The following is a 17,106-nucleotide window of genomic DNA, read 5'->3' as shown; positions in this document are numbered from 1 at the left end:
CAGGCAGAATGAGCTGAAAAGTGAAGCACCCCAAAGTTCAGGGGAATAAAACACCTCATTATGAGCCCACCCTAGCATCAATATGGGCTCCTCGTGCCCATACTCTGATGGTGATGCCATGCTGGTGATGGAGAACCTGATGTCAAATCTCTCCTCCTCACTGACTCACCCAAATGCTCAGAGCAGGGAGCGAGAGGCACTGGAGCTACCGCAGAGACTGTCAGTCACCCACAGGCTGGTTAAACTAATCCCAGGAATACAGATGGCTCACAGCAGGCCAGCACAGCACAGAACCACACCCTGCCAGTGATTTCCAGCAATCCAAACAGCCACTGCAGACTAAGCCCATCTTGGGGTTTCCACCTGAGGTCCAGATCCTGCAAGAAACGCTACTGCAGGATCCAGGGCTGTGTTCTCTGCTTCTCAGGGTTCTCCATCCTTAGACTGAAGTTCAGGTTCCTGCTGCCCAAACAAAACTGGAGAAAAACTGTTGGTTTAAAATCCTGGTAGGTAAGTCAAACTCTACCAAAATCCTACTGCTCTGAGGTATCTCATACTTGCAGTCACTTCACCTAAAACTAATTTGGTTTTAAAACTGAAGTTAAGGAACTTGTTAGTAATCATTTTTCAAGTATTTATTTATTTTGTTGAGGAAGGAAGGGAGGGAGGAGAGGAAAATCAAGCTATTTAGCTTTCCAAGTATTTAACATAAAACCCAAAAGAGCTCCATCTGGCAACCAGCAGGATTTCTAAATAATATAAATAGTATCTACATAAGAACCAGGCTGTCTATGGAGTGAGACAACTTTAACTTTTACAGCCACAAGAAGCCTTTATTAACATAAAAGGAAATTATAAAAAATTAAGTTAGAACAGGAACAAGAGCCTGGCAAGCTGACAGAAGACCCCAGGAATCTCTGCATTAATCTTGAAATGCTGCTTTTGACTTTGTTGAAATATAGCATCATACACTGTGTGGTTTTAAAAAACAAAACAAAAACACTCCCTTAAGTTCAAAGGACTCTAGTACAATAAAACCAGTTCTAGGAAAATATTCAGATTAATAAAAATCTATATGAAATGCATTGCTTTGCCACGCAAAACAACCCTTAACATTTTAACATAGCTTGGAAAACATTAATATTTAATTACAGATTTCATTGAGTCATGGATGAGGCCCTTCATGTCCATAGATGTCTGTCTTCATTAAGAAAATGTTCCAGAATACTGCTAATTATGTTAATTAAATGTAAGTCTGAACTGTTCTATATAAAAATTTTGATAATTCTAATTCCCAAGTAAATAAACATCTCTCAGAGTACACAGTATTTAATTTTCTGAGTTAGTCATATGAAGGATGATCTGGCCTTGCACTTCATACCTAGCCTTTCTACTTTTTGGCCCAGTTGTAAGTGATCCAAACTTGGTGGTGGTTTGGTGTCCTGTGGGAAACACTTCAATGGTTCTCAATGCCCCTGTCAAATTGCCACTGGGATTTTCTGTCATTTTCTTGGCGAAAAATCAAAGAGTGAAACAGTGGGCCCAAAAAAACATGTTATGGTAATCCTGTGAGGCTAGGGTAGCCTTGAAGCTCTGCATTTTCCGCTATCCCTAGGCTACAGGAAGAGAATTTCTATCTTTATCATTGCCCATCTGGCACCTTTCACAGGCAGTAAGAACAAAGAAGTAAAATGTACTGGCCCCTACCATCTGCTTCTGCTTGTAAAGTCTGGAAAGAGCCTGATAGGGAAGAAAGCAAAAAAAAAAAAAAAAAAAGATAAAACCCAACCCCTTCATTTCCCACCAAACTGTTCTGGCAGGTACACACTGTGCCTGTACTTCTTACACATCTTAGGGCCACCCTAGAGACTCCTGGTTCCCCACAGCAGCACAGCTGCTCAGCTCAGAGCATCCCAAACACTCCCAGCCCCACGTCCTCATTCACAGCCTTCCAGCAGCCCGGGAAGAAAGGTCGCGTTGTTTGAGATTTGCTTTATTGGATCAGCCTCTGTTTTATCTAGAATAGGAAAATTCCTGTGGGTTTAATAAGAGGTATTACCCTACAGATTTTCTCTGGTCCCACCTCCTTTCCCATCAGCCACATCCCCTCTCTTGCTGCAAGGCTGCATACACCATGTGTTGGCTCGACCCCTTCTGTCTCTGACAGAAGTTTGGCCAAAAAGAGCAGATTTTCTGCTACTTTGATCATTTCCTGTGGTAAAAAGTAAAGGGAATTATCTGACCCATGGTCTTTTTTTTCTTAGTTTTGAAAAATAACATGGCTTTACATTTGCAAGTTCCCTTAAATAGTGCACTTGCTTTTCAATAGCATTTTGCTGCTAGTTTACTGGTTGTCTTACAGAACTTACTTTTTTTAGAATCAGAAAACACACTGTTGTGACCTCAATCTCAGAGATTCAGCTGCTGTATTACATCAACTATGAAATTCCCTGTGCTGAAGCAGCCAAAAGATAGTATCAAATCCACAGACAATACAAAGGTGACAACTTCTTCCCTATTAAAAAGTTAATACATTTAAGAAGTAAGCTTAATTCTCCTTTGGTGGGGATAGTGTTGTTTTTGGCTACAAATGTGCATTGCTTAATGTCTTTAGAAATAAGTTAAACCTTTTATTAAATGCACTACTAATCTATTAGATATGTGATATAAGCACCACAAAACCTTTTCTTTTGTCAAAAATCATCAAGACTCCAGATCAGAAAATGTGTTTGTTGCTTGTCTATGCCCATGGTGAAATAGTGACACTACCTGCTGATCTAAATGGTGTGTAAGCATTTGGGCAACAAGGGCCTGAAATATGATGCCAAGTGGTAATCAGTGACCTCGATGGGGCCTGTGAGTGCACCCTGAAAACTTGTCCACTTTGTATTTTTTTGTCCCAGAGAGTACAAAGTAAACAAAGATGAATATACCTACTGAAATGTCTTGTATCAGAATTAATATTCTATAGGAATAAATTCCAAATAAATTAGCACAATATACATTCTTTATATATGTGGCACTATGGCATTTAAAATAGATGTTCATATTTAATAGTGGAACTCCACTCTTTCAGCTCAGAAAATGCTACAATATGCATATGTATATATAGACATTTTCCTGTTAATCATTTAGTCAGAGTGCATAAAAAGTTGTGCTTGTTTGTATCAAAAGCCTTTTTTTTTGACCTTTGTTGTGCTAATTACATGAATAGCACAGATTCTGACAGATACTCTCTTGAGCTGAGGCCAGGGAGCAGCTCATGGCTCCCTTTGTGTGAGTTCTACTCTTGAAAGAAATGACTGAACATTTTGAACTGTTAAAATTACTATTGTCTTAAAATGTCACAGTAAGTTACTTTGGTGAATTTACTATTTGTATGTACACATATATATATATATATATATTTAAGGAGCCTGTTAACTAAAATCATGGCCTGGCTACATTTCACATTTTATTCTATAAAACTAAACCCTTCCAAAACTCACGCAGCTCAAAAGCAAAGGGAGATTTGTTTTCTTTCAGTGTTAAAGGACAAAGAAGATACGTACTTTTTGATATATTTATGCATGTACCTCACTTGAAAATATAATAAGAAAGGGGGAAAGAATCTGCAATATCCTTGTTAAAACAAAAATTGCACTAAACCACTTAAAACAAGATCTTACCACAACAAAGATCGGCACTATCATTGTTAATAACATATTGCCTTTCATATGCAGAGGTAATAAGGAGGCTGTACTGTGATCTATATAACCTCAATAATGTATAAATGAATCAAAAAGAACCTAATTAGTTCAGCAGCACCAAAAATTATTAAGTAGAAACATCAAAAGAGCCAGTGGGATGCCACTTTTTTCTGTCAGACGCTGCAGAGCTGCCCTTCAGAATCCTCTGGTTTATATCTGCAAGGAGGAGGCCTCACCAATGTAGGTCACAGTAACTTAAAAGACCTGGAGCTAAAGGATGCCATGTGCCCTCTCTACACAGCACTGCCCTGCAGCTCCTCAGCACCATCCCTGCACGTCCCACACGAAGTTCTGCACCATCCAGGATCTATGCAAAGGAAGGGTGGAGCTGGTTCCTCACCTCCTGTGTGCAGCCGCAGAAGATAGTACATCCTGAAAGCATTACGTGTGCTACAGTCCCTTTTTCCTCCTTCCCCACAGAGCCACTGCGGAAAAGGAGGAAGGGTCAGTCGGGTGGGAGTCTCGGCTTCCACGGAAACACGCTACGAGGCAAGGAGATACCAGGGACAGACAACTCCAAACACCACAGAGACACAGGACCTCCCCGTAGATGGCCTTGACCTCCTGTGAATCCCTCCGGAGTCCTACAGCTGTTCCTGCCACACAGATGGGAAAACGTTTGTGCGTGCACACGTGAGAGTCTCTGAGGAAATACCTGCAGAGGCATCTAAGTCAAAGTTAGAACATCGTGTGCATGAATTTATTAGTGAAAAAACAGTAAGAGTACTTTATACTTGTATACTACACCACATAGATGTGGACATCCACGCCTCTGCAGCACATACTGCTGGGCTCACAGGGCATTATTTGTTTCACTCCATCTAAGTAAAGCATCATGTGCAGGAGAAACAATAATGCTATAAATGGAAGACCTTTCACTACTCCAGGGCTGTTCCATACCCAAAACCCAAAGGTTACCATCTTCAAAGGAATAAATAGGACAGTACTTTTAACTTAAGTTTTAAGCTGTGGTAGCAACATTTTAAGGTGTGTTCTCTAACAGCTTTCAACATTGCTCAGTTTGTAGATCCATTAAAAAAACCCACAGTTATGCAATGCAGCAGGGCAGTCAAACAAAACCTCCTTGCAGAAGACTTGCTCTTCTATTTACCTTTAAGACAACATATAGAAGGCAACAGATCCCACAGGTCCACAAAGACTAGGCTGAAAAAATTCACCACTGCAACTATTGGAACTACAGCAGTATGCTCTGGTCCACTAAGGTGGACTAAGGTCCACCCTCAGTTCCCAAGGAATTCAAGTGGAGGTTGACTGGGCCTCAAAAGCTGGCTATCTTTTCCTGTAATCTATAACACCAACCTCAAACTGCTTTGACAGAAATCTCTACTGAGGAGTTCCAACACAAACCTCTGAAAAATACAGAGCCCACTCCGGCAAACCTTCATAATCCTGAGCAGACACATAGAACGTGCAGGGCCCTCCAGCAGGGTGAAGTCTTTCAGGAAGTAATATGGAAAGTCAGATTTAACACACAGATGGCCCACAACATCAGCAAGAGTTAAAACACAAAACTCAAAAGATAACACCGAATGCTGATAAAGACAAACAAAGCCAGGCTGTGCCCTGCTGCAGACACCACCAGCGCTCCGCAGAGCAGTCCCAGTGCAGAGCAATCCCAATGCCAAGCGATCCGAGTGTACGCAGCACTGCCCAGCTGTCCACAGATACAACTGGAGTAGCTCTGTCAGAGGCTCCTGAGGAGGAGGGGTAGTACTGGGGGAGGGACAGTATTTATAAAAATAAAAGAACTGAACTGAAGCCTGTATGCTGCTGTCTAGAACTCCAGTTACGTTTGTACCACCCATTCCCTGGGGGAAATGACATACAATGCAAACAGGCCTAGTTGTTCAATTATTCAAGTATTAAGAGATTCACAGAAAGGCATCTGAGAAACATAACATTTTAATAGATGAAATAAATACTCCAGTACATGCAAGATAAAAACTGACATTGGAAAAAAATTAAAAATCACTTTTGTTATAGTGTAATTTTGTTTGTTTGTTTAAACACTCACAGTAGCTTTTCCCCCAGTTTGGAAATCAACACATGGAAAACATAATCACAACCTCCAGTCCTTCCACTCCTACACACCAAATGCACTTCTAACCTAACACTTGATGCAAAATAAAAAAAGTCGTACAAAACAAAAACAAACAAAATAGTAGCTACATCCATCATCTATGTGTTGTTGGGTTTTTTCATTTTTTTAAATGAGTGAGAACTGAGGTAACCTTTTTCCTGCACAACCGAACAGCAAAATTTAGAAGGGAAATTCGGAAGACAAGACAAGACAAACTTTAAAAACCGCACCCAGCGCGATTAAAGCTCTTTTTTTTCTCCTTTTTTTTAAGATACCCCCACCTCCCCAAATATAAAAACTTCGAAACAGTTATTACCATTTGTGTGAAGACCTTGTTGAATAAAGAAAAATTTATCTGCAGATACTTGCTTAACTTTAAAGTAAAATAAAAAGAAGCCAAAACTGGCTACCTTTATTAGTACATATAGTTTGAATATGTTCTGCTTCTTCACCACACGAAATCAAAGGATTGGGCTCATCCAAGCAAATTCTTTGGTATACAAAAAAAGGGTGAGGAGGTGGGATATTATTTTCCTTTAGCAATGACTGGGATCTAAACAGAAGATGTGGGGGTTAATTCACAGAATTGGAGTTCACTGGCGGTAAAGTCCTGGGTGAAGATCTTTCTCTTAGTGCCTGAGATAGCAGGTTGCAACCATCCGAGACGGCGCAAGCTGAGTTCCTCAACCTTTCCCTGTAATCGCTCATTTTGGTGCTACTTTCGGGGTGTTGGGCTATATCCCTGAGGCATTGGGTCAGGAGCACACAAGCAGATACCACACTCATGGCTCCTCCTAGGATGGCAGTTTGCACAGCTTTGCCCTCTGGATTAATGGTGGCAGCTTTACCCAAAAACTGGGGCTCAGTGGCAAAGCCCACCAGAGCATAGACAGACTGCACCAAAGGTCCACTGAACAAGACGCACCGGTTCCTGGTCAGCTCGCTGGGCGAGGTCTTGACCTCCTTGACACACGCCAAGAGGGCAGAGGCGCTCGTGCTCATACATTTGACACTGAGTTTGAACTGCTCCTTAGCAAATTTATCCTTGGATTTCTCACTGGCCAGCACACAGGCATCTGTCAGGAATTTCAAGTTCTTGGACATGTTCTGAGAAACCTCCAGCAGGAGCTGAGGGCTCATATCTGCCAAAGGGGTGGTCTTCAAGACCCCGCAGCCGTGCTCCACCTCATGCCTACATCGGGTCACCTTGTAGCGATCCACCAAGCCAGGCATAGCAGGCTGGGCCCCCGGAGTCTCCACTGCAGCCAGGTAGGCAGCGTGGGCAGAGCATTCGGTCAGGGAGACCACCAGCTCCCCCATCTCCATCAGGCTTTCCCCCACCTCCCCGAAGCGTCCCATGTTGAGCTGGCTCTGGACGTCATGGGTCAAGATGGAGAGTCCTTTGGTCCTGGCAATGATCGTGTCCCTGCACTTCTCAAAGGACTCACCGAAGACAGACAGACTCTCGGTGTTCACCGGCCTGGTCTCGCTCGACAGCAGAAGCAGATCGGCCACCAGTTGCATCTTGATCTTGCAGTGGTCGCAGATAGAGATGAGCTTCTTCCTCTGCAGGGAGCTGCTGCTGGGGATGCCGCCGCCGGAGACCTCGCTGCTGGACTTGCCGGAGCCACCGCTAGCCATAGCGCCGGGGGGGCACTCGCATGCCGCTCGCTACCCCGCTGCCGCCGCCTCCGCCGCCCGCGCAGTCCCGACTGAGCCCGGCAGGATCGCTCTGCCTTTTCCGCAACATCATTCCATTAATCGCCGGGAGGCAAGAAAAGGCTCTGGGCGCCGGGGCTGCCGCTGCTGCGGGGAGCGAGCTCGGCCGGGGCGCCCGCCCCGCTCCAGCCTCCGCTCCTACGGCGCTCCCGCGGCGGGGCGGCGCTCGCCGGGCGCCCCCGGGCCCCGGTCCGGCATCCTTTAGTTACAAATATCTATTTCTTCCTTTCCTTTTCGCACGCTGGCTCGCCTTCCCTTCCCAGCACCTCGTCCGTGCTCGCCGGCCGCGGGGATCCTGCGCGAAGTTCCCTCCAGCAGCCGGAATCCCTCAGGGACGCGCCGCCGCCGAGCGGAGTTGGGGCAGGGGCGCAGCCCTCCAAGTTGCTACCGCGGCCCCGGCGCCTCCGGTCGGGGAGCGCCCGCCGGGCGCAGCTCGCAGGGGCCGGAGGGGCGGCGGCTGCGCACCATGTGCCGCCCCCGGCGCCCGCCGCGGCCCCGGCTCGCAGGAAGCGCCGCGGAGGGTGTGGCCCGCCCGCCCCGCACGGCCCCGCCGCGCACCCGCGGGGAGCCGGGCCGGGAGGGGAGAGGGGCACGGCGGGGAGCCGGGACACGGGGGACGGCGGGGGAGGGAAACGGGAAAAAAAACAGAAGAGAGGAGGGTAAAAAAAAAATAAAAATAAAAAGCTCCACCGGATCCGGGTGCTGGGGCGGGCGGGCGGATCCGTTCCCCTTCCTTTGCCGCTGCCTCACTCCTTCCTGCCGCGATCATTCACGCGGCCGCTGCGCGCTCGGTCCCCGCCGCCGCGGTCCATCCCCTGCGCCCCCGGGCCCTCCTCGCCGGCTCCCGCCGTGGCCGCCGCCGCACCAACTTAGGCTCTTCCCGCAAACAAGGGTGGTGGCCGCGGGCTGCAGCCGCGGATGCTGCGACCCGCCCGGCCTGACGCTCCTCCTGCCATCTTCCCCGGCTGAGCCGCCAACTCCCAGGGGAAAAAAAAAAAAAATTAAAAAAAAAAAAAAGATAAAAAGAAGAAGAGTAGGAAATCTTCCTTTAAATTCCCTTTCTCAGGCTTTCAGACAAACTACTGGGAAGCGGCGGCTGCGACGCCGCGGCCAGCCAGACGCTGCACGGCTCTGGGGGAGCTCCCCCGCCCCGCTGCCTTTGCTGTAACCTCACTTGAGCCTATCGAAATCTTTTGTGCGGTGTCACCGCCCTTCGTTTAAATCCTGCCCTCCCCCCGCCGCCGCTCCGCGCCCGCCGCCGCTCGCTCCTCCCAGGCGGAGGGGGCAGCAGCGCCGGCACCGCCCGCCCGCCCGCCGCGGGCGCTGCCCCGGCCCCGCCGAGCGGGGGATTGCGGGGGCTCGCTGAGCAAATAAACAACCGGGGGTGCTGGAGGGAGAGGCCGGTGGGAGAAATGCGAGAGGCAGCCGGAGAGCGCCTGCCGGGTGGGCGGTGGCGCGTCCTGCGCTCGGATGTCGGACACGGAGGAGATGCCGCGGGGGGAACGGAGGAGCCGCCCTCGCTCCAGCCACCGGGGCTGAGGCGCCCCCGGGTGCCGCTCCCTGCCCGGCCCCTGCCCCGGGCAGCCCGCCAGGTGAGTGCGGCGTTCCGGTCGGAGCTCCCGTCCCTGTCCCCGGCGCGCCGGGGAGCGCCCGTGTCGGGATGTCCCGGCCCAGGTAGAAGAAGCCGTTGCGTGTGTCAACCTGGGCGGGTCAGAGCCCGTGGCACCGCGGGCCCGCCGCACCGCACCCCGCGGGGCCCCGGCTGCCCCAGGTGCCCAGCTGGCTGTCGTGGGTGCTGTACACACGGGATGGGGTATTGCTGCATCGTTATTTACACAGAAACAGTGCCCTCAGCACTGGCCTTGACCCAATTTTTAAACCAATGAAGATGAATTTGTTTCGTTCCTCTCGTGTGTCTGTCATCGTTTTCGAGCCCTGGTTACTGTTTGTTAGACTTTAGCAGGGAAAATGTAAACCTACTGACACTGCTGTGTACAGAAAGGCTTTCTCTGGCCTGTTTCCATTCTGCAGCACATCAAGAACTTTATTAGACGGTTCTTGTCAAAGATGTTAACACACAGTAAATCTGAGGCATTCATGTAAATGCCATTAAACAGTAATAAAATTAAAATTACTAATTGGGCTGGAACAAGTTACAAGAAGATGGGTTTAATGCTTCCAAAGGGAATGTATAGTTTGGTAAATGATGATGATGAGAACATTTATGTCCCACGCATCAGATTCTGTCCTGTTATGCAGTATCTCCATTAACATAATCCTGAACCCCATCAAATCAACACCAAATTAAAGTCCACGCTGAAGTCACATCTTACATTTGCTACGTATTTTGCTGCAGCTTAATTCCCTTTTTAAGTCAGGCTTCTCATTCTAGGCATTTAGAATGCATTTAGCAGCCTACAGAAATCCAGAAATACATTTGCCCCAATTCACAGTTAACATCCTGCTACAGTCATACTACTGCAAGGGTATAAGTGACCTTGAAATAAGTGGAAATTGGACCAAACTCCTCACTTGCAGTTGCAGGCCAGATCCAACAATGTTGTGGCACAAACCCAGCCCACCTAATGGATTCCATACATTTAAAGAGCTTCAGATAATTTTATTTGTGTATATTTTCAGTCATTAGCTAGGGGAACCCTTGGCTGCCTACTCGTAGAGTGGGCCGTGAACAGGATGAACACAGATGTCAAAGTGGAGGGTTAACAGGATATACACATTTGGGGGATGGGGAAGCTCTTGCCATAGAGCCAGGCTTGAGGAAAGGGGCAGATACTGGTCTATGGGTGTGTCGAAAACAGGGCAGTTCTCCACCCATCCCTCCTCACAAAAACAGCGTGAGGGAAATTTTGTTTACTTGAGTCAGATTATAGCAGTTGAAAGGAAGGTCATGATTTGGGCCTAAACAATTTTGGCTTACTGCCAGTAACTTGTTTCCAAAAGTATAAATAGGAATGATTTCAGAATACTCTGAAAAATAAAAATCAATGGGCAGAAGAATCCAGCTAAACTATTTCAAAAAGATTCCAGATATGTCCTTAAGTGAGATGAGACAGTATACAGCACAAGGAATGCTTCTCATAAATATTAACCTAGTTTATCTTTAATGAGGATTGACTACATTTAATTAGGGTTTGAAAGACTTCATTTTAGAGAACGTAGGTCTCACCCCTGGCTAGAAGAGGTGTTACATGACCTAATAATCTTTTCCATTTTTAGATGCTGCTGCCTGCCATGATGATCTGTGTGATTTGTGCCATTCCCCAAGGACAAAGCGGAGAGATCCTTGGTTTGGACAGGTCCTGCTTGGCTCCTCCACCAACCTTCTTCCACAGGAACACATCTGGGCCTTAGCCATGGCCATTCCTATCAGCTGACAGGGCCACCAGAGCTCTTAGTAACTGCTATAATATGAAGCAAATATCCTTTGAGCTCCTTGAATCCATCCACAAGACTGATGCAGTGCTTATCAGCCTCAGTATTAGGAAGGGGGAAAACAGGTAATTATTTTCCTGTGTTGCACGTGGACAGCCTCCAAGGCACTCTTGCCAAATGCCATTCTCCTCCCATAGTAGCTCTGGGTGTTCAACTCTCCTACATGAGTAACCTGACCTTTGCTGTTTGAAAAAATAATGTAGAAAATACCACCTTATTTGGTCATTTTTACCATGGAAGTGGCATTTCCTGGAGCAGCTGCCTGTTAGATCCTTCCTACAGACTGCAGCCTGGCTGGGTACAAAATCACTCATAGTCTAGGTTTACCATGAACACAAAGTCTTATTCCAAAAGGCAGTCTTGGAGGCAGATTCTCTTGGGCTGGTAATCTGAGCAGAATTGAGGATCAGCTAGTTACATGCTTTAAAGTGCCAGTACATGTATCTGTGTGATTTAGGAGGAAACTTTTACTCAGTCATGTTTGGGGTGGGTATTTCCTTCATAAGTGTTCTGCACATCTCTTTCAAGGAGAATGTTTGCATACCCATTTATTTCACGGCTGCTGGGTGCAAAGGTGATCCACAGGACTTGGGCAGCTCGCTGAATTGGTAGAAAGACCTGGAAGACATGAAAATCAGGTGGCCATGCTTGGCTTTAAAAAGATTTCAGTGACAGAGTCTAAATGAAATAACTCTCTGGGGTTCAAACCAGCAGGCATTGTCAGATACAAGGGATTAAAAGGCTTTTTAATGTGGCTTAGTAGTGTACAGAAGATTGGCTTACTTGTATGAGCTCTTCTTTTGTCACATTGATCTTTATTTTGCATTGTGCTTAGTACAACAGAAACTGGAGGCTGAAGTCTTCTTTCCTGAATCATCTGACATGACTTGACCCTTTTATTGCTTAGTAAAATATTTTTTTGTGAAGGAAGAATTGATTTTTTCCAGTGTAGCCACTGTTGAGTAATAGCTGAAGAATACCAAGTTGTAATAATTTTATGAACACTGTATGTGGCCAGGTTGGTGAGAGGAAGTTACTATACAGTGGGTTATGCTACTTTATATTACTTTCCTCTATGGATGTATTGATCTAACTTAATAGGGAGCTAGCTGATGAAGGAATAAAAGGCAATTCAGTGGTTCCCCTGTGTCAGCTATATGTGACTAAACCCATGAGGTGGTAATTACAGGAATGATAGCTCCAGTTCTGAGGGATGCAGCTGGTTTGTCTGGCTGCGCTAAAAATCAAAGGCGGATAGTCAGCAGAGACAGATGGAAGAAATAATTTAACACAGAGTCAGACTTTGCAGAAGAGGCTGGAAGAAGCTGGACCTTCCTTTCTGCAGCAATGGAAAGGTAAGTCATACAGAAGGAAAGGCAAATGTGTTAACTGGATTATTGTTCTTAGGATCTATTTTGTCTTAAATGTTTTGGAGCTAAGTAAGTGTTTTGTGGTCAGTACTTAGAGCCAGTACTTCGTGAGAGGCTAAAACTGTGAGGTTTGGGTCTGTCTCAAGTCTGCAGAGGTAGCCATGCTTGATACACTGGGGATGCAACCCAAGAACTTGGTCTGTGTGTAGCAAAAAAAGACAGCTAGAGATCTGGAGGAACATTTAACTGGGCACTTGGAACAGCAAAGTGCAAATAGCCACAAGTTTTGTTTCTTCTTCTGTTGTCTATAAATAAATGGCTTTTAGAAAAATGGGTGGGCTTTTGCATACAGGTTTAACCTTGGTGTTCTGATGTGGCACTTTGTGTTTGTTTTTTTAAATATGACATAGTCAAAAACACAGTATCAAAGGTAAGAACAAGTTCATTACATAGACACCACTAACGTAAATATCCCAGTTGTGTCAGAATACTGATTGGTTCCTGCTTCTCAGCTGAAAGATAGCAACAGAGGTTTTTGTTTTGTTGTCCTTTTCTTCACCATTTATTGCTCTGTTGTTTTCACCACTTGCCCTATGTAATTGATTGGTTGTCCCCTGCTGTTACCATGGATATTTAATACATTGACATGGAAAAGAGACACATTTTTATGAAAAGGAAAATGCAACTACCAAACTCTCTCTTGTGCCTGTGCCATATTTTATGTGGATACAGCCAGTAATGGCTTTCTGCTTCATGTTCTTATCTACCATCTGTACATGTGGATATCCATCCTGCACCTCCTGCGTTGCGAGGCTGGTGCCTGGGAGAGCATTAGGTGTGAAGTAGCTCCTTGTGTCCATTCTCCCTCCCCGGAGCAGGTGAGAAGGGCCAGGTGCAGGTTTGTAGGTCAGTTGCTTTGAAACGCAGAAGCACTTCATGGAAGAGTGGTAAAAGCTGCTGATTCCAGTTGTCCAGCATAAACAAGAATCCAAGGCTCTCCCTTCAGACTCTTAGGTCTGGGTTTTTTGAGATCAAAGGAGAATGCAGTATTTTGAACAAAATGTGTAAGGGCCCACCCTTCCTGAATTTCACTTTTGGTGGTATGTTCTGTCCTCCAGCTGTAATACACTACAGAAGGGTTTGGTTTTCTCCCCTTCCTGTCCCCCTTGACTATGTATCATGAGAGAAATTTAATAGATGTTTTTACAGGAGTCTCTGATCCTACACTGCTCTCATTGTGCCTGATTGTTCAGTGAGGAGAGCTGTTGATCATTAACAGTTTAAGCCTAGCACCTCTAATTCATCAGAAGTTCATGTAATGTATTACTTACATTAGATGTAGGTGCCAAAACTGACCTGTAAACCTAAAATTAAATTGGGACTACAAAATTAATTTCATTTAGATTGCGAAAACTAGACTATAAATGGAATTCCTGTGGGAACTGTGCAAAACCTTCTTTGACATTGATTTAATGTAATTCTTTTCTTAATTGGGTAACTTTAAATTGTGTAACTGGTACATAGTTTTAACCAGCACAGATTTGTAGCAAGTCTTGCAGTAAGATGAGTATTAACAGGACCATTCTGTGGTGTTTCTGAATTTAAGGATTGCAGTGTATAGCTTTATTGCAGATGACTAGACAGTCATGGGTCATGCTCCCTCCCCAAACCTGATCAGATAGGTATTGGTACGAAGCTATCATGTAATTTGTCGAACATCTCCATCCAGTCAATACATTTTAATTTATAAAATGTGCATGCACAGGATAACACCAATTCAGGGTAAAGACTTCTGGTAAAAACTGAATTCAGAATCTGAATTTCAACGTTATACCTGAATCAGAATTCCATATCCAAATCATAATCGTTAACACCTAATTTGGGAAAATTTTGAATTAAAGACTTAATTTTTCAAATTGAGCCCAGGAGTTCAAGGTCTGAGTAGCTCTGGAACAAAAATTCACATTCTCGTAATAGATGGCAAGTGTGTGTGCTTGTTTTAAGCATGAAATGAAATTGAGGACTGAAATTATTCTGAATCATTCAAAGGTTCATGCTCTAGATGACAGCATATTCTGCTTGGTGTGCTGCTAGTAACAGTATTAAATTTTCCTTTTTTTCTTTAGATTTAGCCATATTCTTGTTGGTTTTAAAGATAACGTGTTCAGGTCTGATTCTTCAAGTTTTACTCTGCCTGTGAGTAAATTCAGAGGGCTGCATTAATGCATGTACTGTCTGTGTATGAGAGCTTGGGCATTAGATTCTCTCTGCAGGGGAACATTTAGGGTACTTGAGGTAATTTGACCTACGAAAACACCGATTTTGAATGTTTTACTGAAAATAACTCATAATATCCTGACACGCTGTAAAACGTATGACAGTGCTTTTAAGCAGGAAAGAATATGCTGAGTGCTGGGTCATCTCAGAACTCTCTTGAAGTTTTCTGGGGTCTGTTACGCAGCAAGTCTTCTGTACTGTTTAGCACAGTATTGTCATGGTCCTTCTCTAAGCTAGTAGGTGCAAAAGCAGTTGTAGTGTCGGTCAGGCTGTGAAGAGCACAGCTGTACACCAGACCTCAATCATTTTAGATTTCCAAAATAATCACTAAAAGGCTGCCTTGCGCAACACCTAATTCATCTGGGCACTATTAAACATCCTTTTGTATCAGTAGAGTTCTTAAAATGAATTAATCCTTCCAGACACAGCATGTGCTCATAGCAGGCAGCCCTTGCATGTTCATTCTCCCTTTGGCATGCTTAGGTCTGATCTTCTCATCTTGTAGGTTTAATGTCTTAATTGTCTGTATATGTCCTTCCAAGAAGGCACTGCCCTTTCCTTGATGAAGTCAAGTTTTTTTTCTTTCTGAGGTTTCATTCCAAGGAATGTCAAGGAACAAGCTTTTAAGGCCCTACTGTACTGTATTTGCAAAGAAAAGTAAAATGTGACAAATAGGAATACACTTTAAAATGGAAAATTGTACCACCAGCAAAGACTCGAGAGAGCTTTTGGCAGCTAAAAATATATGCACGTTCTTTTCCCAGCTCATAAGAAATAATGGTATGGGAAATTTGCACAAATACAGTTCCAAAAAGGAAAAAGAAAAAGAGAATCCTTCATTAACAGAAATTTAGAACATCCTAAATCCTCTCATATTACAGCTTGACCCAACCCTATTCAATAATGAAAACAGTTTACATCAAGAGGGGGAGGTAGATTCGCCTTTCTGATAAGGTGTAACTTTGTAACTTTGTAATTGAAGGTAGTGCTAATAAAATGTGTGTGTTGCAGAAGCAAAAATGACAGTCACAGCTTGAGACCGTCCCTGGCTTGACTAGATGGGACTTTAAGCTACAAGATAAAGCATTATACACATTACTTTTGCAATCTACAATGAAAGTAGCCATCTATTATTGGATATGTTCTGTATAGCAATCATAATAGTGTTAGCTGCTAGGACCATAAAAACTGTTAAGGGATATGAAAACGCTTAAGCTATAAAAAGCATATTTGTATGATTCTGTAGATGCTCTGATCAAAACACAATGTGCTTCAATAAAAAGAAAATGCAATTTAATTTTCTCCTGTCAGTGATAACATGTTCCATGGCTTTTGTTTCCTGCATGGGAAAGAGGAACAGCAGAGAACAGAGGCGGAACAGGTGTTTGTCCTGCAGCTGAACCCACGATGGGGAGACTTTGAACAAGTCTTCCTGGGCACAGAATTTTGCCTGAACAGAGAGTTGCAAGGTCAGAGTCAAGCATGGAAAATATTTCCCTTTCAAATTAAAGCTTTCAGGTGCACAACGAGGAAATGTATAGTGTTGTTCGGTGCAGTGCTGGATATTCCTAACAACTTGTTCGCCTACCAAAGCAAAGTGGATTACTTTTGAGATCCATGTCTGAATGTAGTATCAGATATTAAAGAAAGTAAGTTGGGTTGGTTTGTTCTAATAAGAAAAACAGAATTGGAGAAAGTATTTCCTAGTAGAAATGCACTGAAAGTATTTTATGTGGTAAGTCCAGCATTCCAAGACTGAATCTTTAGTCTTTATTTTTTTCCAGTGAATGTACACATGATCCAGTAATAACAAAAGTTAGCAGAAACATATTTTAGTAAAACCTCATTAATCAAGGCAATCTGATATAGTATACCTGATATTCATTATATTTAATGAGAAGTCACCGAGCAAATGTGCTCATTAGTTCCTTAGGTATTGGACAGCTCTGTGAGAGGTCCTTGTCTAAGCCCCGTTTTAGTTACTGTACATTTAACAAGCTCCACGAATAGCTCTGGGCTAACTGCTTCCTGTTCCTCGGGCACTGGCAGCGTGTCTGAAATGTTATAAAATGCGGGGAGGCTGCAGACCAGGCTGGTTGTTTATGGGGGTGCTGAAATCTTGGATCCCACATCCTCCTGTGCTGTTTCTTATGCTATGTGTGCTCTTGGCAAGGTGCTGCGTCATGGGCCGTGTCTCCCTGGCGTTCACAAGCCGTGTGACCCTTCAGTATCTGATCCCTTCAACAATCCAGGCTTTGAAAAGCCTCCTCAAACTCACACCCCTGCCTACTGACCGCTTTTATTTTGTATTTGCACATTGTGCCCATAAGGGCAGTGGGCTCCTGGTTCACTGCAGAGTCGAAACTAGGTGATCTGGGGTTGAAACTAAATGATCTCCAAAGCCCCTTCCAGCCCAAACCATTCTAGGATTACAGGA

At 44.7% G+C, this 17,106-nt stretch overlaps 1 protein-coding gene across 1 annotated transcript; it reads right to left on the bottom strand.

Moving 5' to 3' along the window:
* Positions 1-623: 623 nt before the first annotated feature.
* On the bottom strand, positions 624-8,029 carry TLNRD1 (talin rod domain containing 1). The gene has a single exon (XM_027644559.1). The coding sequence runs from the start codon at positions 7,489-7,491 to the stop codon at positions 6,424-6,426; it is 1,068 nt and encodes a 355-aa protein (XP_027500360.1). The 5' UTR covers positions 7,492-8,029; the 3' UTR covers positions 624-6,423.
* Positions 8,030-17,106: the final 9,077 nt, after the last annotated feature.

This window comes from Corapipo altera, unplaced genomic scaffold, assembly GCF_003945725.1.
Source record: "Corapipo altera isolate COAL_440 unplaced genomic scaffold, ASM394572v1 50, whole genome shotgun sequence".
NCBI classification, from domain to species: domain Eukaryota; kingdom Metazoa; phylum Chordata; class Aves; order Passeriformes; family Pipridae; genus Corapipo; species Corapipo altera.
This window is presented reverse-complemented; position numbering and strand designations above follow the sequence as displayed.